The sequence below is a fragment of the Mus caroli genome, unplaced genomic scaffold, assembly GCF_978045245.1.
Source record: "Mus caroli unplaced genomic scaffold, Mus_caroli_1 scaffold_1, whole genome shotgun sequence".
Taxonomy (NCBI): Eukaryota; Metazoa; Chordata; class Mammalia; order Rodentia; family Muridae; genus Mus; species Mus caroli.
The window spans coordinates 43,833,774-43,859,680 of record NW_028227256.1 but is presented as its reverse complement, the minus strand read 5'-3'; the positions used below and the strand labels follow the sequence as shown (position 1 = coordinate 43,859,680).

Below are 25,907 nucleotides of genomic sequence, written 5' to 3'. Positions count from 1 at the left end.
GAGGGGAGGAGGCCATTGAGAATGGCGGTGTGAGCAAAGGGATCCAAGAACCGGCAGGTTGTAAGCATGAATCCGCCCGTGTTGCTGGGCGGATCGGGGGCTTGCCTTTGGGTGTAAAACTGTTCCAGTAAGTGAAGGTGATGGGAAGTCCTTGGATGGGTACCCAAAGCTACCAGAATTACGTGACACTTTTAAACTCAACTCCTTTCTGTATGGGAAGTCCCACTGTAAGTGCTCTTTAAATGGGGGTGCGGTGGGGGGAGTTATGCAAAACACTTTGCACATAGCACTAAAGTTTAGTTTTGCCCAGAGACTGGCACGGTCGCTGGGACAGAGGGGGCGGAGTTAATTTAATATAGATGTCTAACCCGCGTACAAATCAGCAATGCTAATTGATAACTCCGAAACACCGGCCTAGGACGCTCGCTCTCCAGGCTTCTACTTCTCATCCGCTAGCCCAAGGCCTCAGCAACCGACGTGCGAGGCCAGGCGAGGAGACCAAGGCCGCTCCACGCATGCGTTAAAAGCCGCCCCAACTCCCCCCAATCCCCAAGGAGTCCTTTCTCAGAACAAAACTAGCGTGGAGCTACAGAGCTCCGCAATTTGCGTAGATCTAATTTCTGCCAGTTGCCGCCAGTCGGTGTAGCTCCCGCCGGTGCCTCGGCTCTCCTACGCCAGGTGCGTCCGCGAAGTGAATGGCTGAACACTGCCGGTGCGCCGCCGGCGTAGCGCCGATCAGGCCGAGGTGCGGCTGCGCAGGGCGCCCGAGCGGGCTGGGTGCGCCGCCGGCGTAGCGCTGAGACGGCCAGGGTGCGGCTGCGCAGGGCGCCAGAGCAGGCTGAGTGCGCCGTCGGCGTAGAGCGCTGGCTCGCGCGCTAGGCTCCGCGACGCAGATAGCGCAGGCGGCTTTGGAGAATACACGACTGGGTGCAGCCGGGGTTTGGTACCGAGCGGAGAGGAGATGCACACGGCACTCGAGTGTGAGGTAACTATAAAACCCCGATTTGTTTACATTCCCTCCCCCAGAACCGGCCCCGTGCGCGGCGGAGCCTGGGAGTCCCGGGACGGCTGGGGAGGCTGGGCGGCCGGGTTGGGGCTGGCACCGGGGCCTCTGGGTTGGGGCGCGGGTGTTCGCAGCTGCTGCAGGCGGTGGCGGCGAGCAGGAGAGCGGCGCGTGAGGCTGGGGCCAGCCGAGTTTGCCGGTCGGCGGTGGGGGACCCGCGCCCCTCGGCCTGCTGCGGGGCCGCGGGGCTGGCAGCGCCGGTTGAGGGCTGCGCGGGCTTCCCGCGGCCGCAGTACGGGGACCCGGGACCCGAGGCAGGTCCCAGGGGCTCGTCTGCGGGGGGTAACGGACGGCGGCCGCTCAGCTCCCGGCCAACCGAAAAGGCTCGGTGGGGCGCGCGGGAACTGCGTGTGGCGCAGCCCACGGGCCCCGGAGCCGGGTCGTGGGGCGACCGTGGTGCGGCGGCGGCGGGCTTTGTTCCCGGCCACCGGGGTGTAGGGTGGCGTGGGCGCGGTTGGGAGCGGAGGGAAGTGGCCGGCCCACCGCGGGGTCCGCATCCGCTCCACGCTTCGCTCCTCCCTTGGGGGGGGGGTCTTCGAACTCCCCAGCCTGGCGAGGCGTCGGGTGGCGTGACGTGGAAGGGCTTCCTGCCGCTTCTGAGAAGACGCGTTCACGTGGGAGCCTGTCCACATGGGCCGAGTTTAAGCAGCTGGGCACGTGGAAGAAATCTCACCGCAGGACGCCCGGCCACCGAGTTGGAAGGGTCTTTCACCCAAGTGTCTGCTCCAAGTGACACAAAGCATGAGTTAAAAGACAGTACAGCCCACCGTCTTCTAAAAACTTATTTATGTCTCCGTTGTTAAGTGCGGTAACTAGCGGGTGACAGGTTTCTTGTATGTTTTGTTTTTGGATGTGTATCTAATGGTAATTAAGAAAAAGTAATACAAGAGCTGGAGGCTTAGAATTGTTAACAGTGCTATTGGGAAGCCTAAACAAAGCAGAACTTCTATGTTCAGAGTAATGGTAGGATTCCCGTAATCTACAAGGATTTGAGTACCTTGTGAGTCATTTCTCCTGGACCTTGGGAGTCCATCCCACACACCCCACTTCCTGTGTGCATTGGACATTACAGTAGGAAGAAAGACACATTAGGGATAAATTCTGTGAAGGAAATAAAATGTGCTGGTGGGCATTTTTAGCATTTGGTGTTTTCTAGACTAAGGGTCTTGAATTGTGACTATAGATTATTAAGGGTACATAAAGTTACATTGGAACAGTTATGGGAAACTATTTGGCTTTGATGGAGTAAGCCATACTTGAATAAAGCATTAAATATCCACGGTACTGGCCTGCCTAATAATGACTTAACTTCAAACTAGCAAGAACTAAAAATTATACTTAAAGGATTTAAGTGTTTTGTATTACTGTAATTTTGGCCTGTATTCAGGAAGTTACTTCCTCACTGAAAAGTAACTGAATTTCAGTGGTTTTGATCTCTCCCCAATTGACAAAACTGAATTCTATCAACTAAGCATGGTTTGGAACCCATTCGCAAGAATGAATGGTTTTGGTGCTACTTTAAAAGAAGTGGCAAAGATGATTTCTCAGGTGATACCTAAAGGCACAGATCTATAAACCCAGCTACTTTGGGGGCAGAGGTGGGAGGAGACTGAGGAAGGAAACTAGCAAGTTCAAGGCCTGGAGCTTGTCTTAAAAGTTAAGTAAAAGAGCTGAGTGGTAGGAAACTTGCCCAGGGTTTGCACAAATCTAGATTCAATTGTTAGTACTGCAAATGATGTATGCCTGTATGGATATGTATCATGAGCTATGCAGGTGAATACCCTTTATCTGAAATGTTCAGGACCAGAAGTGTTTTCAGCTTTTGTTTGTGAATTGGGAGATATTTGGATATATTAAATAATGGAGCATTTCTTGGGCTAGGGCCCAATTCTGAACATAAATTGAACTTTTACTTTGTATAAGCCAGTGTACTTATACTGAAGGAAATTTTACAACCTTTTTTCTAAAGTTAAGAGTTTACCTGAGACCTGTCCAGACACAGTTGGAGCATGTTAGTTCCCAGAACATTGTAGATTTGGTAGCATTTCAGATTTCATTACAAGGGGCTACCTGCATTAGGTCTTCCTTTTATAGCCTTTAGTCCACTGAGATAGCTTGTAAACTACCACCTTCATCCCACTTTTTTGTCCAGACTTTTGTTTTTTCTTGATGCTTTCCCTATATGGCTCTTGTGTGTCTGGAACTCAGGATCCACCTTCCTCAGTCCTTGGAGTCACCTTTGGCTCTGCCAGATTTTCAACCCTGGTTTGAATTACATTGAGGAGGCCTAATGTTTAGCTTGCAAGCATTGTTCTAGGAAACCTAAGTGATATATGGAGAAGATAGGGATGTGTGTGTATGTATTTTTTTCCTCCCCAAGGGAAATTGTTCAACAGCTGAGCTGAACATGTGTTCTTAATTAAAGAAATTTATATTACATTCCTCTTGGCTCTGCAGAACCCTGGGTATTGAGCAGTATTGGGATTTGGAGTGAGGTTAAAGATTCAAAAACTGGATATACTATTAACTAATTTGGTTACCTTTGCAGGTTGCTTTGGGCTGGAAGTATTATAAAACCCATTCAGGAGTTTAATACGGCCTTTAATGACGATGAACCAAATAGTTCTAACCCTTTGTACATTCAAACGTTTCTGTAATGATGGAGTTTACTCTTGTTTTGCCTGATAATTGACTAACCCTAGGATGATACGTACTGGTTCTACTCCTTGGGCCTTTGAGAGAATACATCTTTTAAATCTGTAACTCATATGTAATAGCTGATAACTGTACATTTGGCTTTTTTCCACTTTTATTCTGTACTTACCTGTGTATGTTTTGGTTTCTTTACAAAGACAGATTTCTGAAGCCTATAACCCACAGCTTTTTGTCACAAAGCATCCCTGTGCTATGACACATTCAGTGACTGGGTGTAGGTAGGTAGCTTGTCTATTGGTTTCAAACTCAGCATTGACTTAAAATCATGTGGATAAAAATACTAGTCATGAGTGGAAGTGCTGAGTTTTGTATCAAAAGGACTTAGTCACTAATACTTTAAACCAACATTAGATAAAGGAGACAACTGAAACTGCACGAGAAATGGAGGCAATCAAAGCACCTTATCACAGTGATTTAATTTTAAGCCATCTTTCATTGTGTAACTCATATTAAAAATTATACAGAAGGCTGGGGTGTTTCTTAGTAGATGAACTGTCTCCATAGTTAGTGCAGCCACTAACTTCCATAGGGACTTCCTGGGGTTTCTCTAGCCCTACAACAAAATGAGTGAATACAGTCTCATATCCTCTTTCTCTGTCTTTGTGTCTTGTCTGAGTTGATTTCCTGATACAATCCTCAACAGTTTGCTGCCCCCTAGTGTTTGATTTACTTTGAAGTTTCTTGGCACCTGCCCTTAGACTGCATTCCCTTGGATGCACCTATGGCTTTCCAGCTGGTCACTGCTGCCAATAAGAAAGTGTAGCTATTTTTTAAAACTGATTGTGATTACATTTAGTCCCAAGTTTTCCAAGTTGGGAAAAAAAAACTGGATAGACAGAGAATCAAGGTACCTTCCAAAAGAATACGTGGGCTATTTTTGTTTTTAATTGCAAAAGGAATTTGTTAAAATTAGAGAGGTAAATGTTTGAAGTTAGCTTTGTATGTGAAGAGTTTTCTTTATTTAATCTGGGCTTCTTGTCTTGAAAAGGGTTGTAAACTTTCTGGCTTACTTTGAACCATGTAACTATGTTGTGCTGATAATAAAGTTTGAAAACGTCAAAATCACATGGTGACTTTGTTTTAAAAATTAATTTTTGAAAAAAAGAAAGTCTCTAGGTTATTACCACTAGATTTCTTCATCTTTTATGGTTTCAGATATTGCCAATTATCAGTTTCCAAAACATTTGTTTTTATAAAATCTGTGGTTGGGCCACAGTCATACTTTGATTTTTCTGAAATAAGAAAATATTTTAATTCTCAGTTAAAACTTACTGAAACATTTAGAAATGTGTTCAATAGGTATAAAATATAAAACTGAAATGAGGAGTTTTAAATAGCATGGTTACTGAAATCATTCCCAGCTCATTGTAGGTCATCTGTAGTATTTAGAAATGTTATTGTTGTATTCTGTTCTGTCACATAACAGTATAGAATGTTATTTTCATAATTATTTTTAATAGAACATATTCAGGATTGTAGGCTATCCAGGTATGGGGACTGGATACCAAATGAACTTTTATTGTTAAAAAATGTTCTAACAGGATACTAACAGTAGCTACAGGTTTATTCAAGTTATAGATAGCATCTTGTTCCAGTCAGGGTTTTTTTCTTCCCCTCTTCCTCTTCCTCTTCCTCCTCCTCCTCTCCCTCTTCCTCCTCCTCTTCTTCCTCTTCCTCCTCCTTTTCTTCCTCCTCCTCCTTCTTCTTCCTCCTTCCTCCTCCTCTTCCTTTTCTTCCTCCTCCTCCACTTCCTCTTTTTGGTGGTGGTGGTTTTTTTATTTTTTTATTTTGTTTTTTTTTTCTTGGTTATCTAAAAGTTAATAGTAGAATATTTTATAATTACCCACTTATATAGTTCACTTTTTAATCCTTTTAGAAGATACTTTGCTATTGAAAGAAAGGGAAATATCAGCTAATAGTCTTTGAATTAACATTTCAACAGCAATAATTTTGTCCTTACTTTACATTCAACTTTTAGAGCTAGTTCATTACAAAAAAGCTTTTAGGGATGAGACATAATTCAGAATGTTGTAGGGAGCATCCTTATTGACCGGAGTTATTCCAGAATTGCTGCGAACTGTAGCAGAGGCCAGTCTTTATTCTTATTCATCTGAGACTTTTCAGTGATCAGTTTAGGATTCAAGTTGATTTTTGTTCAATATAGGAGTTAGAAAATTTCAGTTGCAGTGAGGTAATAAAGATCTGTATCCTACTGTGCTGTTTGATGTCTTGAGACATTTAACAAATGGAGAGTATTTGTGAATTCACTGTCACATATTTTATGATCTTTGACTTTTAAAATAGTCATTTCTCCTGAATTAGTTTCTAGTTTATTTTCTGAGGTGTGTGTTTTATGTGGGCTAAATTGGTGCAGTAATGAGACGAATCTTTGGTGATCTGTCTTTGGATGTGGCTTGCTCATTCACGTCTCATCCATGGCTGCAGATGAGAAGGTGTGTCACTGAGTAGGATGTGGGGACAGCAGGCACCCACTCTGCAGCTTTATCTGGCTAGTGTAAGTCTTCCAACCCCCGGGCCCATTCTTAATAGTTCATTGTATTCTACTTGTTGCTCTTAATTATTTCCTAGTAGAATACTTGATTAGTACTGCATTCCTTCAGATGATAACTCACAGCTAATTGAGAAGCTTTGAGGACTCCCCTTTTGCATTTTCTACAGGACAAATAGCACCTTTATTATGTCTGGAGATGGGAGGTGAGCTGGCATGCCCTGGAGGGCTGGGATGGGACCCTACCTATCACTGCCATAGGTTCCTACATTCCCCATGTCTCCTAGTCTCGCTTCTCTAATGCAGAAGTTGAATGTGTCTCCCTTGTAACTTCTTTAGAGCAGAAAATACATTATCTTTTGTTTTTATGCTTTTTGCCTCTGCTTCCATTCCTCCTGTTTCCTGTTTTGCCTTTCCTCTCTTCATTAAGCACCTCATAGTTATATACTTATAAGCTGGTGAGCACATATTTGGGTCTGTTAGCTCTCAATACTCCCTACTGAAGATTCTCTTACATGTGAAGACATACTGTGCACTATGTACTGTTAGACACAATCTCTTTATCAAGGAAGCTGTGAGAGATCAGGTAGATGCCATTAGTGATTTCTTCCTATGTTATAAAATGAGATCAGTAAAACAACATAATACAATTGTATTTCACATAATTGTAAAGCTTTGTTTAATTTTGACAGTATATGTAAAGTATGTAGCATCATTAATTGTATGTGATATGTGAGTGGGGGTATACACACACACACACATATATATATATATATATATATACATATATACACATACACACATATGCACATATATACTGTTAAGTACATACACATAAATAGTATATACTATAGTTTATATAGTACATATGTATGCATATATAATATGCATAATATACATTATGTAAGATATATTTTATACTCACACATGTGAGTATTCTTTTCCTATAAACCTTTTTTTTGATAATTTTTTTTTTTTTTGGTTTTTTTTTCGAGACAGGGTTTCTCTGTATAGCCCTGGCTGTCCTGGAACTCACTTTGTAGACCAGGCTGGCCTCGAACTCAGAAATCCGCCTGCCTCTGCCTCCCGAGTGCTGGGATTAAAGGCGTGCGCCACCACGCCCGGCTGATAATTTTTTTAATGCTTGGAATATTTTTGATTTTAATATTTTTTTAAATTAGGATATTCTCAAGTGAGTAATTGAATGTACTTGAGCAGTGTAATACAAACATCTCAGTAAGTTTCTATACAGTTATAGTAGTCGTTTGGAGCAGAAGTTATAGAGCTTCATATTGGATTTTATAATTTTATTGTCTGATACAGTTTTATGCACTTACCCAACACCACTTCATAAAGTTCATAACAATTGAAACAAGTAAAACAATTAGCTTTATATCCCTTTTCATAGCATGTTCATTACCTGCATTTTGTCCTCCTTGGAACAGATTTTGATTTTCTTTTTGCTTGCTTTTTGTGATGAGATCCAAACTAGAGTGTTGGGCATACTATGAAAGTGCTCTACCACTGAGCTACATCCCCAGACTCCTAGATTCTTGCTCGAGATAGGATCTCACTGTGTAGTCTAGGCTGACCTGGAATTTTGAAGATATTCCAGGCTGGCTTTCAACTCATAATCCTTTTATTTTAGCATCCTGAGTGCTGAGATTTACAGATCTGAAAGTTTTTTTTTCCTAAAACAGAAATGGATATAAGAGGTCCTAGTATTTTAGAGGTACTGCTATGCTTATAAGATTACATATTAATTATGGTGAGGGGGAAAGCTTCTTATATTTAAGAATCATGCAAGGAATTCCAAAATCTTCATACGCATGGTTGCTTACATATGGCATTATCAATAATGATAATTAAATAATGACATTGAAAATCACCATAACAACTGAAAATGTGACACAGTTATAGAAAAACTGATCCATGTTGATACAACTATTGGCAAGGCAGGAATAATTATAAAAGTATGAGGCAGGCTCTTTGATTCCAAAGGTAGCAGTACTGTTATTGAGAATGATGTAATTGTACTCTAGATGGCAATACAACAAAAGCTGAATCTTGAATTTCTCTGTTAAATATATTGAGTGCAAGACTAAGCAGTGTTAAAATTTTGTAATCATTTCTCATCTTGGAGGTAATTACAGGCAAGTATCTAGAACTAATGGCGTAAATTAGAATTAAGGTGTATGTTGTGGTTAAAACTGCACAAAAGCTTATGAAGTTCTTGACCCGTGTGATTTTCTTCTACACATGCTAGGCTTTTATTGATTCATTAGCTAAATATTTTTTTTTTTTTAAAGATTTATTTATTTATTATATGTAAGTACACTGTAGCTGTCTTCAGACACTCCAGAAGAGGGCGCCAGATCTTGTTACGGATGGTTGTGAGCCACCATGTGGTTGCTGGGATTTGAACTCTGGACCTTCGGAAGAGCAGTCGGGTGCTCTTACCCACTGAGCCATCTCGCCAGCCCCCGCTAAATATTTTTAAACTTCATTGACTTTGAGGATTTTCTTTAAAAAATCAAGTTGTCTTATGAAGTGCTTTTAGGCGAAAAGATGTGTCCTGTATCCTTTTTTAACATTCTTGTGTTCAGAAGTCAGCAGGCCTTGCCTGTGTAACGTAGGGTGTCTTAGGGTACCCCCACTCTTCCCACCTTCGCATTTCCTTAAGTCACTTGTAGTCTTGGTTTAGAACTTTACTTAGTGTTATGTTTTTATGATTTAAATGTTACTACAGTTGATCCATCATAGGAAACAATTACTTTTTTCCTGCAGTACTTTCTTTTCTGACCTTATATTTTCCTTAGATATCATCCTTGTCACTTCTTTTCTCCTAGATATTAAAATCCAAATCTGCTCTGTGCTTCGGATGGTAGTTACAAGAGGGAAATGAATTTCTTTTAAGTCTTTGTGCAGGAATTTGTACAGTTTTCTTATAGGTTAGAAATGATTAAGCCTGGTAATAAGTGTGTTATTGGGTTGGTAATTTAGATTTCATTTTTGTACGAGATTGCTAAATGCTTGAACTGAGTCAATTCACTTTGTTCAACAATTAGAAGGCCCCAGTGGCTCAAAGTGATAATTAGCCCCAGTTTCCTGGTAGAGAAGTAGCCTCAGTGTTGTCAGCAGCATCAGAACGTCTGCCAGTGTTTGAAAAGCATTACCCTGGGATATGTGGTCATTGCTCTGACTCCCATGCTCAAAAGGATCATTTTAACTGGCAGTTCTCGTGAATGGCAAGATGGTGTAACATCAAGGAAATATAACTGATACCATGGCGAAAAGGGAAAATACAGAGGGGGGCTGTAAAGATGGGTACATGGTGAAACCGTCCACCCTGGTAGTTCCAAGAATGAAGGAAGGCATCTCATCTCAGCCATTTTGTACGGAAGGCTGTGTGCACGGGGAACAAAAAGGAGTCTAAGCTTTTACTGAGAGTAACAAAAGCTATACATTTCAAGAGCTTTAAGGCATTTCAATAATTACTGACTGGAAGGAGTCTCAGCTAGGGAGCTTTTGCTCATTTCAGGTATTCCTTGTATCCATAAGTAGAAAAGACTAGCAAAAATTAATGTTATCTTCTGACGGCATGCTTAAGGATGCCTGTAATAAAAGATCAAAGTGCAGAAATAAAAGTAATGTACATTAATACTTTAATAAATGTACATTAGTGAATACAGGAATACAGTACTGGGGTAATATGCTGTTTATTGTAATTTTTGTTGGATGTGTTGTTTAATGGGGTATCTTAAATCAAGACATAGATGTTTATAGTCTGTTTTTTTAAGTTATAGGGAAGTCAAACACCGAATTATACTCATGTTCAGTGAATACATCTACCATTGTCATGTGAATGAGCCTCCTGGAAAGATTAAGTGATTGCTTTATTGTGTTTAATTTAGTTATTGAAATTTTTATTGGCATTCTAAACTGTGAATATGACTTTGGGAGGTTAGATGGCTGGCCACATGGGTTACAGACACAAACCACTGTACTGCTGGAGTGTTCTGTGTCTTTCTGAGAGCTCCATATTGCAGTGCTGAGTCCTTAAATAACTTTGTAATGCTTGGATGAGTCCCTCCTACTCCTGCTGACATTGAACGATCCTGATACCTCTTGGCTGTGCTAGTTGGTCCTACTCATGCCCGTGTAACGTTTTAATAACAGTCTTTTGAGCTATGACTAAGGGTCTTCTCTCACTAGTTTTGTACTTTATATAGTTTTAAGTCAAACATTAGCCATATCACATCTAATAATGGTAATGTCTTACATTGGTAGACCTAATTGTTTCCCAGAGCAGTTTTGTATGCATTATGTTAGTTCTCTTGGTAGATTAGCATAGATGATATTGACTTCATTTTGCTGAGGACAGTCAGTGGCAGTGATATGGTAAATAAGTGAGGTTTTTTGATTTCTGGTCTGCAATGCTTTCTATAAGATGATGCATCTAGTGAGTCCATGAGGAATGAGGATGAACACCAAATAATACTTGCACATTAGGAACATGTTGCACATGATGCAACATAGGAAGATAAAAACGAAAACCTTTACCACTTAAAACTGTAGTATGAAGTTTTATTTTGTTTTGTTCTGGGTTAACTATAAAACAAGCAAAGGTCAGTAGCCCCATGTTATAAGTGATAAGAATTAAAAGATGTTACTATTTACTGAAGGACTCATAACTAATAAGGCAGTCTAGTCGTGAACAAATCTTTAAAAAATTTTAATTATAGATTTACTTTTTTATGTGCATGTACATGGAGATGTGTGTGTGTGTGTATGTGTGTGTGTCTGTCTGTGTATAGGTAATTGGTGCATAGTACATGTGTAGAAGTCACAGGACAGATTTGTAGAGCCAGCTCTCTTGCAGGTTCTGAGAGTCAAACTGGGTAACCAGGCTTTTGCAGAAGCATTTTCTCCTGTCTTGCTGGCCCTTCGAACCAACCTGACTCTTTGGCTGATCCTTACACAAGCCGACTCACTCCCACACCTCACCTTTTCTGCTCATACTGTTTGATCAAAAGAAGGAACCTACTTGTGTTTTCCTGAAGAAGTGCTGTGATGAAATCTTTTAAGATGGACATTTAAAAATTTTAAACTGTGGGTTCATTTTCTGAAGGGATTTCCACATGTGTACTAACAGTGTTACATACTTATAAAATCCCAGTTGAGCAGTTTAATGGTTTCTCTTTGAATTTCTACCTCCTTGCCTTTCAAAATAACAATGAAGAACATTTAAAAGGTTAGCATAATGAACTTATAATACTTTATTGTTAGTATTTATTACATGCATGTCTATGAGAGAGAACTGGGATGAGGTATTAACTGTATTCTTCAAAAATACACTCTAAAATGCTTTTTGTAACCCTCTTTAATTTTAAAAAATGAAATAATTAGGTGATATGTAGAATTTATATCTAGTTGATTGCTTTCTAGAAGCCTAGTGCTGGAAATAGGATTCATTAGTATTTACTAGTACTTTTTTCCTATGTCAGTCACAATTAGTATCTAATTGAATGACTTTAGTTTATATTGTTTATATTGGCTAAATGTTATTAGATGATTTCTTATCCCTTTAAAATTGTTTTTATTGTTTTGTGTGTTAGATGAGTCACTTTCCTAGTGTCCCATCTACATTCTGGTTATGGTGTGTGAAATATGGTAGAAAGAGGCCCTGACTGTCCGGTGAGGTCAGTGCTGCAGCCTTGAAATCTCATCTTAATTGGAGGGTATACCCTCAAGGTTAACGATTCTCCAGGATGTTTCGTCTTTAATTTTGTACATTTACATGTATTTGTGTAGAATAAAATATCTATCAGAAAGTTTGTAGTGATAGCAGTTAGTGTATAAGGTGCTGTGCATTATTTGCCTGAAAAATTGAAGTGTGTAACTTGACATTATATAGTTTAAAAGCAAAACCTCAATAGAATCACTAATTGAACAATTGTGTAAGCCGTAATGGAAGAATGTCCTATTAAATGTCTCAAACTTTCTCTTTCTGTAAATTGACATGAATCATCTTTATTGTGTATGTATTTTGATTCATGTTTGCATCATAAACTGGGTAAGTCAGGCCAATTAACATTGTTCTTTACAGTGAGAAAGAACACCTGAAAACACAAAGCACTTAAGTGTGTCTTGCACAGGGTCTGCCTAATCTGCCTGTGTCTTGTCAGCTGTAGTGCAAGCATTGACCTGAGCACCTGGCTGTATTTCATGTAAGGATCTGGGTAGATTTTCTTTTATCAACAACATGTTCTGTTAAGCAAGACAGATAATATCTTTTCCTTCTCTGACTAAAAGTGTTTTGGGTTCTTTTTTTCTTTTTCTTTTCTGCATATAAAATGTGATGACAGTAAAGTGTTTTTTTTTTTTTTTTTTTTTTATAGCTTTAACATTTATTCATATCAGTCTTTTGGTTTTGAACATGGCCTGAGATTATGTAAGAACCTTGGGGAAAGCTGACTGGAAGGTGTTGTGGGAATAGAGGAGCCCTCTTTAGAACTGTTGGATTTTAAACTATTTCAAGATAAATTAAAAAAAAAAATCACCTGTGTAAACTGTTTCTAATTTTTTGTTTTGTTTCGTTTTTTGGTCTTTTGTTTTTTTTTTTTTTTTTGTGTGTGTTTTGTGTTCTTTTGATCCAGAGTTGAAGTTTATATTCTTTGGACAGTCGTAAAATAAGCATTGGTTGAATGACAACACCCTTGTAGGGAAGTGGCTAAGTGAAAAAGTCAGCCGTTCTCATGAAGTGACAAGTACTCCCGTGGCCAGCACCCAGGTAAAGAGATGAGTGAATAGTGGCGCAGGGTTAGGATATAGCCAGAGTGTGAGCACAGCTCTACTGTGAGGACACAGGACATTAAGGAACTTCGTTTTTTTCTTTTCATCCCAAGAAATTGTTTTGGGATATTGTAATTGCTTAATGATGACATTGCCTCATTATAAATTAACCTTTTTAATTAGAAATTACACAAGGATGGAATATTTAAGCTTTGGACTGTGATGTTGTATGCCATATCAACAGTGAAAAGTGAACACAAGTTTATGATGACAACTGCTAGGTAATTTATTGTCCAGAGCTCATCCTTCCATTTCTCATGAAGTAGGATTATATATGCCTGCAGAGCTAGCAGAAGTCTTGCCAGCTAAAAACTATCCTTAACTATAAAATTAATACTCTCAACATAACAAACCTGAGGAACTCAAAAACTGAGACATAGTGGAATATTTTTTCAATGTACCGCCAAGTCCTCTGAAGGTAAACTTGTATATTTAAGGTGGAGTAGTATATAAGCTTGCCTGATGTTTTCTACATTCTTCTTCTTCTTTTTTTTTTTTTTTTTCTACTGTACAGATGCTCTTTGGGAGTTAAAAGATTCTCAACTTCCATGGAATTTTTAGGAAGTTCCACAAATTGGAGGTGCAGATAGATTTCCCAGCCTCTGTGCTGAGGCTGGTAGCTGTTTCCAGGTTGAAAGGAAGAAAAGTATAACATCCATTTCCCCAGCTGTGAGAGTGGATTTCACAACCTGCTGTTTTCTTTTTGTTTCTTCCCATCATCTGAGCAGGCGTCCATCCATGGAAGGTTGATGTTTCTGAATAACCAGAGCAGGGAAACTCTTACAATTGGAATAGTAATAGACTGTTGGGTGACAAAAAAGAACTTGCTGATTCCTTTTGTGAAAGCTCTCTGCAGAAAAACCTCAATAGAATCACTGTTCAAATGAGAGTCTGTTCAAATGAGAGCTTCAAACACATCAGCAATCATAGTACTGAAGTTGCTCTTGAGTCACTTATGTACTTACATACCCTGTTACTCTCTCTTGATTGCAGTAATTAAGAGACTCAGGATTAGAATCTTCCCAATACATTCAATTCTTTACACAATTGTACAATATAGAGATAGGTGTCAACATAAATCATGTATATGATGCATAGGAATATTCATTTGGTATTTTTGAATATACACTTACTATCATTGGTTTCTAGTCATGGAAGAACAGTGAGAAAATACGAATTAGAGAAACTTTGTGAGTTTTGTGTATCAGAGTAACAGATAAACTCAGACTATCACCTTACCTAGCATCTCAGTGGAAACCTGAGGTATACCTGCAGGGAGAGTGATGGACAGAGAGGAATGGGAATCTTCTTTTTAATAATGATCACTAAAATCATCCATGGCCTTCCATTTTCATTAATGTACAAGTAAAATTAATTTGATTTTTATCCAGGTCAAGCAATTTATCTCTAAATTATTCTCTTGAACATTTCAGTGCTTATAAAATAAAGACAAAACCCATATGGTTATAAAAGTGTTTTCACTGGGCTCCATGGGTTACTGTTGCCTCAGAATTCTTTCTCATTTAAACATTAAAATGTCTAGGTGGGGGATAAGCTGAATGAAATAAATAGAAGGATTTGTTTTGACTTTGCTAGCAAAGAGGACACACAGGCCAGGGAGCCTGTTGCTTTGATTAGCATGCCCCCTACCACAACACACCTCTGCTGCTCATCCTGCTGTGTTTGAGAATTTGACATTATATCCTTCTTTTTTCATGGAGTATTTAACTTTAATTCTAAATTGTATGGCATTCTCTTTAATCCACAACTGGTTATTACTGCTTAGATGTAGTCAGATACCCAGAGTTGGCATCCTGATCTTGCTAATTTTCAGTGAGTCCTTCTATTGCTTTCCTAAGGCTTCTGTAACAGAGTGCCTCAGATTCAAGATTTAACCAACAGTGCTTTACTGTCCTACATGCCTGGAGGCTAAATAAGGTGCCAGACACAGGCTCTCAGAAATGTTGAAGGGAGAATCCTCAGTTGCCTCATTGCCCTTTCCTTGCTTCTGGTGGTTTCCAGCTCTGTGACTTCTAGTCACATCACTAAATTAAACATTTTTTAATAGTGATTTTATCAATGAGACTAAGACATTGAAGTGTTTAGATTAAAAATCAAATCTCACTGTAGTTTTGGAATGAAATGCAATTTGCAGATTGTAAAAATTCTTAACTGCTACATGTCACAGATAATTCAACCTGATATATTCAGATAATTATAACTTTTGATTGACTATAGTATTTAGGAGTGTTTGAGAATTTTTTGATATACATTATTAGGCCTCAAATTTTAACTGATTTATATCAGACTCAGTAGAAAAACTGGACTAAAACATTGCCCATAACCAAGAGTTTATGTACCAGGTCTGAGTAGGGTGTGATAACTTCTAACTCCACGATGATCTTGATGTTACTGATGCTATTCTATAATTACCCCTTTGTTAACATTGGGTCAGGCTATATAGTACACAGGAAAACAGTGAACACATTTGTCCTGTTAGGTGTTATCAGTTTTGTCAGAGTGCTTCAGAGCATCTGCTCTCCTTTTTTTGAAAGAAAAAGTTCTATGAACTCCGGAATGTGTGTGCTCCTTCTGTTGCCCCTTCTCTTCTTTCCTTGCTTCCTCCAAAGTGAGCTGCTCCAGAGTGGAATCTTCTCTACTGTCTAGCTGCACATGTTCATCTCAAAAAGGAAAGTTTTGTTTTGTTTTGTGTTTTGGCTTTTTTTTTTTTTTTTTTTTTTTTAACCTTCTAAGATAGGGTTTCTCTATGAAATGCTGGTTGTCCTGGAACTAGCTCTGTAGACTAGGCAGGGCCTCAAATTACAGAACCTCTGCCTCCTGGGTGCTTGGAATAAAAGTTGTGGCCACCACCACCCAGCACGTATTTTGGCATGTTTTAAATCACATATACGTGATAAGTATGTATCTTTCTGCTCCCATGTGCTCATGGTAATCATCTCCTACTACATGGTTTGCTTTTTAAAAGATGCTAATAAAAAGTAGTTTTATTAACTCTTTGAGAAACTCATCCAATGCATTTTGATTTTATTCAACTCCTTTTGCGCTTCCTCCCAGAATCATCCCAACCTCCACACCTACGACTTGCTTTTTTTGTTTGTTTGTTTTTTTTATTTCCAGAGATGCCTTTGGAATAGAAATCCTTAATTTTAATGTAATCAGTGACACCAGTTTTATCTTTTCAGTGACTTCTGTCCCCTTTCTTGACGTTCTCCGTTTCTCAGGTAACTTTTTTAGGTCTGCGCTTTATAGTAACAGTGGTCAGTAGTCACATGTGACTGTTGGACAATTGAAATATGCTTAGTCTAAATTTTAAGATGTGCTATATGTCATAGTAAGCAGGATGTAAAATACCTAGTTAACAAATTTCAGATGTTAGTTAGCTAGAATGTAATATGAAGTTAGTTTCATATGTATACTCTAGAAAAGCTCCAAATAACAAAACTAGCTCACATTGTATTTCTAGATTCTAGAAGTATACTTTTCAGTAGAACTTACTGTAGTGTTGATTGTATTCTTTGTCTGGGCTGTTCCTGACTGGAACCCTTAGCTGCATGTGGAGGAACGACATTTTAAATGTTGCTATGATAACTGAGAAACCTAATTTTAAATTTAAATTCAACTCATTTAGATTTGAGTACCCACATTCTGCTAATAGCGCCTCTATTGACTTTTTTGGACACTCTCCTGTTTAAGCATTCATTTTCTGAAATTTAGCCTCCAATTTTTATCTGTAGTTGATTCTGTCTATGGTGTTAGATAGAGGTCAACAAGGGTATTTCTTTCTTCTATATACAAGTTGAGCCAACCGAATACCAAGGAAAACAAGATTTAAGACTACCCTTTGTTCCTTTGGTGGGCTCCTTTTTTATTTTTACATTTTTAATTTTAAACTCTTACCTGCGCCCTGCCCCCATGCCATACAAGTTTGCCATGGCCATTCTTACCCCTGTTTTCACATAAATATTAAATATATTTCATTGCTTTTCACAAATTTCCAGGATTTTGATTGAGATTGTATTGGATCTGTAGTTCACCTATTCATAAGCATAGCATAGCCATATATTTTACTTACATATTTAATTTTGCTCAATAATGTGTGACTTTTTTCTATGGACCTTACATATGTTTTATTAGATTTATGCCTAGATATTTGTTTGCTATTAATAATTTATTACTAGTTTCATGTTCTAGTTCTTCTGGTATATAGAAATATATTTGATTTTAAATTATTCTTAAGCATCTATAGAAAATTAACTTACTCTTGGATTTTTATTGTATTCAATTCTAAGCATTTGTGAATACTGAGAAAATTTTCCTGATTTTTAAAAGAATTTTACTCATTTTTTTAAAAAAAAAATATTAGTTGTGTATATCTGTGTGGATATATGTGTGTGAGTTCAGTTACCCATAGAGGCTGGAAGAAAGAAGATATTAGATTCTCCTGGAGCTGAAGTTATAGCTGATTGTAAGCTGTGCAATACTGCAGCTCGTAACTGATTTGAGTCCCCTGCAAGAGGAGTATATATTTGTTCTAACTGTTGATCCATCTTTCTAAACCCCATTTTAGTTATCTTATTTGTTCTCATATTGCTGCCCTAACCAGAACCTCAAGTGCAAGAACCAGCAAACTTCTTTTTAAGCAAACAATAAAAGTGTATATGGAGTCTTCAGTGTTTTAAAAGTAGTCAAAGTAGTCCTGTGTCCTGAGAAGTTTGTATTAATTAAAAGGACTGTACAATAATACAATTAAATAAAAGGGGCTATTTTTCATACAGGGTATTGGTGAAAGAATGACTATAGTCATAAAGGAAATGGGATAAAATACTTGGTTAATGGATTGGCAATTGCAAAATAAAGTTTTCTTATATCTTGATTATATGTTGGCATACACTAATCAGCTGTCTTTTTCAATCCCTGTAGGAAAAGTAGAAATGAAGGTGCATATACACACAAAGTTTTGCCTCATCTGTTTACTGACATTTATTTTCCATCATTGCAACCACTGCCATGAAGACCATGACCATGGCCCTGAGGAGCTTCACAGACATCATCGTGGGATGACAGAGTCAGAGTCAAGCAAATTTTCAGTGCAGGATGCTGAAAATGAAAAAAAGTACTATATTGAAAAACTTTTTGACCGTTATGGTGAAAATGGAAGATTATCATTTTTTGGTCTGGAGAAACTTTTAACAAACTTGGGCCTTGGAGAGATCAAAGTCGTTGAGATTAATCACGAGGACCTTGGCCATGATCATGTTTCTCACTTAGACATTCTGGCAGTGCAAGAGGGAAAGCATTTCCATTCGCATACCCACCAGCATTTTCACAATCATTTAAATGCAGAAAACCATACTACGACCAGTGTAACATCAAAAAGAAACCACAAATGTGATCCAGAGAAAGAGGCAGCTGAACTGCCCATCAAAGCCGATGATAAACACCTGCATGACCGCAATCACCGCTTCCATCATCGCCATCGTTTGCATCATCACCTGGAGCACAACAGTACTCGTCACGTTCATAATGACTCCATTGCGCACAGTGAGCATGGGGAGCCCGGTCACAGCCCTTCACCAGAGACCAATAAAACACAAGAGCAGTCTGAAGTGAAGTCAGTGAAGGTCAGGAGGAAAGAAAAAGGGAAGAGGAAAAAAGAAAACTCTGAGGTTAATACACCAGGTTTCCTCCCCAACCATGATCACAGTGAACAATATGAGCATAACCGGGTTCACAAACTTGACCGTGTACATAGTCCTGGCCATCCTCATGCGCATCTTCCTGAGCACAATGGTCATGAGCTTGGCCATGGACACCAAGAACTTGATCCTGATAATGAAGGTGAACTTCGACATACTAGAAAGCGAGAAGCACCACATGTTAAAAAAAGTGCAATTTATTCCACCCCTAGCCACAAAGACCACAGTGAAGATGACCGCCAGCATGAAGTAGGTATACAAGGTGGTATGCAGTGGTGTCTGTGGTGGCTACTCAGTAGTTCTTAGGTAGGTGTGGAGCAGTTTAGATAAGAATAAGGTTAACCATAGAGCAGCCGCATCACAACTCAGCCATGTGTAGACTTGTGGAACACCGCTAGCAGAATTAAGGAATCAAAATCAAGGTTGGAAAATTTTAATCAGGGTTTTATTTTTTATTCTCAAATTTGGGTTCCTCAAGCCTAGTCTAAATATTTAAGTGTTGTTTGATAATATATCCTTTAATTCATTTTATTATTTGTTTTATGAATTCTGACTCTCCAGTAACAGTTTTTGCTGCTAATATTGTAGCTGGCTTCTACATATCAGAAAATTAAAACGTTTGCTTTTGTTCAACCTGATCTTTTTAGAAATAGCTAACTTCTCTTGCATAATTACTGACTTATTAAAAGAACTTACACTTCCAAGTCATTGTTTTAGCTTCTGAGTTTTTGTGAATTCATTGGGCTTCTCCTGTATTACTTTTTGATAAGGCCTATTGTGATGTCAGTCTTTACTGAGGCCCTTCACAGACCTGGGTGAATGCAAAAATATATAATGATTGGAAACCCCAGGCCTTCTGGTGCACTCTTGTTTTTCTCCTAAATCTTCTTACTTTTGAAAACTTTTCTATCTTCAGTTATGTCCACAGTTCTTTAAAAGTGTATTTCCTTTTTGGTATATGTATACCAATACTATTTTTTATTCTGGTTTTATAACAATCTTATTACAATTTTGAAATGTTTGTTTTATGTATGTTTCTATGAATAGTAAGCAGCACCATCCAATATGGGAAGTAGACATGTATTGCTTTTGTTACTGCTTTGCGGTTAGTGTGCATCTGAGTAAATTCAGACCCTTTCTTCTTTGGCTATGTCATCAGATACGTGTTTCCAGCAGTTATAAACAGTGGTTTTAACAATAAAATATATAAAAATCTTAGTGACTTTTTTAAAGTGTACTTTTATCATTGTAGGTAAGATTGTAGCACCTTCCCTGGATGAAAATGGTATGCACATTTACTGTGTGTATCAGAGCCTGAGGTCTGCATTCTAAGTCTGTGGTCTCGTCCTCATGGCTCTGAAGCCCTGACACCCAGGAGACTTTGAAAATGTCTTCAGTATTGAGTAGGGTGGTACCTCACCATTACTAAGACCTGAGAGTAGGTTTTGATTTTGTGTTTATGGTTATTTTTGATAAAATGAGGTACTATGTCAGTAATGAAGCACACAACCAGACTGGGTAAACACAAAAGAAAAAAAGAGAGAGTCCAGTTCTCTCTCTCTCTCTTTTTTTCTTTCTTTCTTTCTTCCTTTTTTTTTTTTTTCTAAATTAATTCATATGAGTACACCGTTGCTGTCTTCAGACACACCAGAAAGGGGCATCGGATCCCATTACAGATGGTTGTGAGCCACCATATGGTTGCTGGGAATTGAACTCAAGACCTCTTGAAGAGCAGTCAGTGCTCTTAACCTCTGAGCCATCTCTCCAGCAACCAGTTCTTTATCTTAATATAAGACACTAGTGTTTACTTCATGGTAAATCCAAACTGGGGTAGTTTCTTTCTGCTTTGTCTTTGAAATGTCAGTGGGTAAATCTTTTTTTTTTTTTTTTTTTTTTTCTTTTTGTGCCAGGATTAAACCCAAGACCTGGCATCGAGGACAGCCTCAGTTCATGCTCTTTCTCATCTTGGTTTCCCTCAGCTCACATCGGGCTAGAATCTATTGATATTTATAGAATTTATTGATTTATTTTTTGTCTTTTGGAGTGTGTGTGTGCATGTTTAATGGATTGTTACTATTTTGCTCTTATGATAATCAAACTCATTGAACTAAATGTGCCTCAGCATTCAATAAAACATTCTTCTGCAATGCCTTTGGCAGGAAAAAGTATCTGTGCTAATGGATTTTTGAGTCACTGATACTGCAGTTTGGTAAGGCAGAGCCTTTTGATCCTGTACGAATCTTGGGAACATGGTTGAGTCATATTTCATGGGTTGGAATAGGAAAAAGAACTCTAGAAATTCTCCAGTAATCTAGTAGTATGTCTCCCTATTTTAATTTTTTGCATAAATTCCTATGGAAAGCATGGCTCTTATGTATTTGTATTACAGTATTTCAAGTGATATTTAGAGTATTTTAATTGTACAATAACATTTTCTGCATAATCTTAAAAACCTGCTTATACTCAGTTTGTCTTATTCATTTCCTTGCAGTGTTTGAACGTCACTCAGTTGTTAAAACACTTTGGTCTCGGTCCAAACTCTCCCATCTCACCGGATCTATTCACGTACCTTTGCCCTGCATTGCTGTATCAGATCGACAGCAGACTTTGTATTGAACATTTTGACAAACTTTTAGTTGAAGATTTAAATAAGGATAAAACTGTGGTTCCTGAAGATAAGACAAATATAGGGGCATCGGGTAAGAAAGACTTTTTTTCCTCTTTAAGGTAGTACTCATACTGTCTCTTAAATTATTTATTAAAAAGAAATACTAAATTGTTAGTTTTATTTCAGTGTCAGATTTTAATGATCCAATCAGATTTAGATATCTATATAAGATATTGGAAGAAACCAAGAGGCTTATTAGTATTTTTATTTTATTTCCTCTGGCCCTGTAGAGGAGTGTTTTGTTGAAAACAGAGAAAAAGATTAAAAAGAAAATAGAAATCTTTTTGACAGTCATAAAATGGGAACTCTGATTAAAGTTATTTTACATTATGTTATTTACTCTTTAGCAGGGTTCTGGCTTCATGAAAAGCAAAGATGATTGGATTTTAAAGAAGTAAAATGGGAAACTAGAGGCTAACAGGTGGGAGTGTCTCAGGCATGCCACGGGTGGCATGTGAACTTAATCTTGGTTACTCTTCCTGGTTCCAGTTAGATGACACCAATACTGTTTTGAGATTGTGCCTAGGCTGGGTTGGCTGCCCAACGTAGCTGTCTAGACAGCGCCACTGTGATATTCACACGGCTTTTCTCATGACATTTTAAAACTCCACCATGTGAAAATGTGTAGGTCTCTTGGATCTGAACCACTTCCATTCTTTGATAGAACCTAGAACTTTTTGTTTTCCTCTGATTTTCTTCTTTCCCTCTTTGTTTTTCTGTAGTTAGGAGTCTAATCATACATATCTTCGAACTCCATGCACTCTGTTATAAACTGTGCTTGTAGTTAGTCTTGTTTTTATTTGGCTTTTTGATTGTTGGAAAGCTTCATTAACTTTTGTCCTATGTTCCTACCCCTTTCAAGACATCTCTAGTGCTTAAACTAGATTTATATTCTAAAATCTTAAGTGAGCTCCTCCAGCATAGAAGTTTGTGTTTACTTGTGATGGTTAGCGTTACATTAATACTTTAGTTTATTTACATACAAACACATATTCTAGGCATCTTTCTAAAGTTAGTTAATGTGCTTCTCCCAGCAGTCCTGTAACTTTCCATTGCATATCTGATGCTTTTTCTTTTTCTCATGTAAACTGTACTGTGCCATATGATCTCAAGGTTAGAACTTAGCTTTGCTTGGGGCTCAGGCTTTCTGTATCTCTCACGTACTTTCTGCCTTTGCATCTGAATTCCTACATAAGTAATAGAAATGCCTCTTTATCTCATGTAGCTTTGACCATAGGTACTGCTGTTCCTCACTCTGATTTATTAACTCTTCAAGATAGGTACTTTCTGGTCTGTCAGTTCTGTGAAGCTTAGAGAAGTGCTTTGCTCTTCTCTACCAAGTTTGAAGAGCTGCAGTGTGAGCTGTAGATTCTCCATGTAGTGTTTATAGTCCTAATTCCTCCTCTCCTGCTGCATTTGTGGTTCCTGCTCCTTACTGAACTGGATCTTAATGCTTTATTAGAATGTAAATGAGAGAAAAGTGAGGAGGTGGATACAGTTATACGTAATAGCACATTGACAGACTTGTAGACCTAAGAAGAAAGTTGTAAAAGCGTATTGGTATAACATGGCTCTAAATGTTGATTAGTTGTCAAGAAAATATACTCAAGAATGATCATAAGAACTGGATGTGGCTTAGGTGCCCTGCAGTCAAAAGAACTTAGAAATCAGAGACAGGTGGCTCTGAATCCAATGCCAGCCTGGTCTACATAGTGAGACACTGTCTAAGAGCGGGAAGGAAAGGAAACCCTTCATCCTGTAGGCAGGAAGAGTTGAGACAGTGAGTCCACAGTTGAATTGGAATGTTCATTGTGGAAAGAATACAGTCTGTCCTCCTCCTTGACCTCACACATATTATTCTTTGTAGATAAGAGACTGTCCTTCTCACCAACACAAAAGGGGAGTCAGAGACTAAACCTAATTGAGAATAAAATGTACTTTTTCTCTATAGGGAAAAATGGAAAGTAACAAGTTTGTTTCCTTTGAAGTTAAAACCAACAGTATTTTTATTTTGAAGGAGCCTAAATAATTCAGTTCATTGTTTTCATGCTAGGAGTGGATTAGGGCTTTTTAATTAGTGTTGTCTATGTTGTAATGTTGCCATAATCTATAGATTGAAATAAAGCTGTTGACAGGTATGTAACAAGTAGTACAGGAAGTTACAGCTTATTCAATTTGAAATCCTTAGAGGAAATTGTTTTGGAAGCAAGTATGTTACAAATAGGGAATATTGATTGGTTGTTTGCAGGTGGTTTTTAGCATTGTCAGAAATGCAGCTTGAATTAATTATGTCCTGATAGATGTTAATAATTGTTAGAGAGAATGCCCCACTAGTAATTATTTTTAATGACTGCTGCACCATTAAGAAAGGTTAACTTGTTTTATATAAATCTCCCATAGTGACTCAGCTACTACCTCATTAACTTTATTCAAAGATTGCTGTAAACCAAATACCCTGAATAGTGTGCATGGTAGAAATCGTTTGTTTCACAAGATTGGCTCATTTAGTCATAGAGTTGACCCTAGCTTAATTACCAAGGGGGGCTGTGAATAGGCTGCTAAGCATTTCTGCCAATTAAAATGCTGAAACAGTGTAGAAAACTGCCGTCTTGCACATGCTTTGCACCAAGTTAATTAGAAAGTTTCCACAGATGAGCGCTTCTTTTTAAAAGAATGCATTTTCTCTCCTGGTAATGAGGAAAGGAGTTGGTGAATAACTAAGCTTGAAGACCTTTAACGATTCTAGCAACCTCATTTGCGGACTAAGTGAAGCTTGCTTCAGACACTTAGCTCTTTTTATTACATATGGTATCTTGAGTACAAATAAAGAAAACATTTGCTAGTTGTATTTAATAGTTTGCATATTGCTTGTTAGGTATGAGTTTTCTAAAAGATACCTTTCCAGCTGTGTTATACTTTGTTTTATACCAAATAAATTGTGATTAGAAAAGGACAGTAATTTGATTAGAAATTGGAAATTTCTGCATTGCTTTTTTTTCCTCTGGTGTATTTAAAAAATTAGGAGCTTATGTAAGCTAAAAATCAGTAAACTACCTGGAAAGGTATTTCTAAATACAGTATATTCAAAACTAAATATAGGTCAAAAGACTTGTTTGGTTTTTTTTTTTTTTTTCCTTAAAAAAAGATTAAGTTGCTAGAATAGTAGTAGGAAACAGATTATTTCTTTGAAAAATTAAAAGTAAACAATTGAAAGAGGAAGTTTATACTAGCACCACATGTACAGGAGTGGGTTGTGCTGGTTCTAACATGAAACAGTTGTCATGGAGTATTGTCAACTATAGAAGATGTCTGGGTGTTTCTGAAGTGTTTGTTTGTTTTAATGTGTATGCAGTTTTGCCTGCATATATGTCTGTACCATGTGCATGCCTCATGCCCTCAGAGGCCAGAGAAGACACTGAATCCCCTGCAATTAGAGGTCCAAATGATTGTGAATTACCATGTGGGTGCTGGGGATTGAATCTAGATCCTCTTCAAGAGCAGCAAGTGCTTTAACCACTGAACCATCTCTCCAACTGCCTGACTTTATTATTTCTTAGGACTAGCAGAAACAGGTGATAATTCACAGTTGATAAATTACTAACCTACTGCTCATGTCTAGTGGGGCTTGAATAACGTGTAAGTCAGTTTCTTTTCTTTTTCTTTTTTTTTTTTTTCTTTTTGGTTTTTTCAAGACAGGCTTTCTCTGTGTAACCTTGGCTGTCCTGGAACTCACTTTGTAGACTAGGCTGGCCTCAAACTCAGAGATCTGCCTGCCTCTGCCAGTCAATTTTGATAATTTTATGAAGTTACATAATGTTGTCTTCATCTTTATCATAATTAGCTCACATATGCAAGACAGTCATTTAAGTTAACTTAACATTTCTTCTTTCAGGCATAATATACTTAATTTTTCTTACCTATCATCTTTTGTGTATGAAGCTCCCTTTAGTAAGTAAATCAGTGATATATAAAATCCTTGGCTAAGAAGTCTCTGAGAGTGCTATGATTTGATGAAGGAACTGTAGGATTAGAGAACTGGCTCAGGTGTCCTTACCATCCCTTCTTTGACTGCTGTGGCCAGCCCTGTCTGTCCTCTGCCATCTTATGCTTCTGGAGAAAATCCCTAGCTCCCATGTATAATTTTGACTTTTTAAAATAGCTAATTTTATGTTAGATGTTTTTTACCACAGTTTTTAAAAGTTAAGCCAATAAAATGGGAAATTTTTTCTTCCCTTTTTAGTGTTAAAATATAACAATTTGATCTTAGTTAATATTAAGTGTACAATACACTGGTATCAAATAGACTCATACCAATACATCTACAACTCTTCATATTGCAGAACTGAAACTTTATTCCCATTAAGCCATAGTTTCTCATTC

The 25,907-nt window shown here is 38.1% G+C and overlaps 1 protein-coding gene across 7 annotated transcripts in view; it reads left to right on the top strand.

Annotated features, from left to right (window-relative positions):
• The window catches only part of Slc39a10 (solute carrier family 39 member 10), a 116,710-nt gene that overhangs the window by 69,656 nt on the left and 21,147 nt on the right, over nt 1-25,907 (top strand). Inside the window, exons 1-5 of one of the 7 annotated variants that reach the window (XM_021161642.3) lie at nt 362-985; nt 12,947-13,080; nt 16,346-16,384; nt 18,084-19,108; nt 21,351-21,558. In XM_021161642.3, the coding sequence (XP_021017301.1) occupies nt 18,095-19,108; nt 21,351-21,558 (1,222 nt within the window). In that variant the 5' untranslated portion in view covers nt 362-985; nt 12,947-13,080; nt 16,346-16,384; nt 18,084-18,094. Of the gene's footprint in view, nt 1-361; nt 986-1,530; nt 3,997-12,398; nt 12,518-12,946; nt 13,081-16,345; nt 16,385-18,083; nt 19,109-21,350; nt 21,559-25,907 lie in introns of those variants that run through there. The other 6 variants (XM_029476647.2, XM_029476646.2, XM_029476659.2 and 3 more) reach the window with 6 other exon arrangements.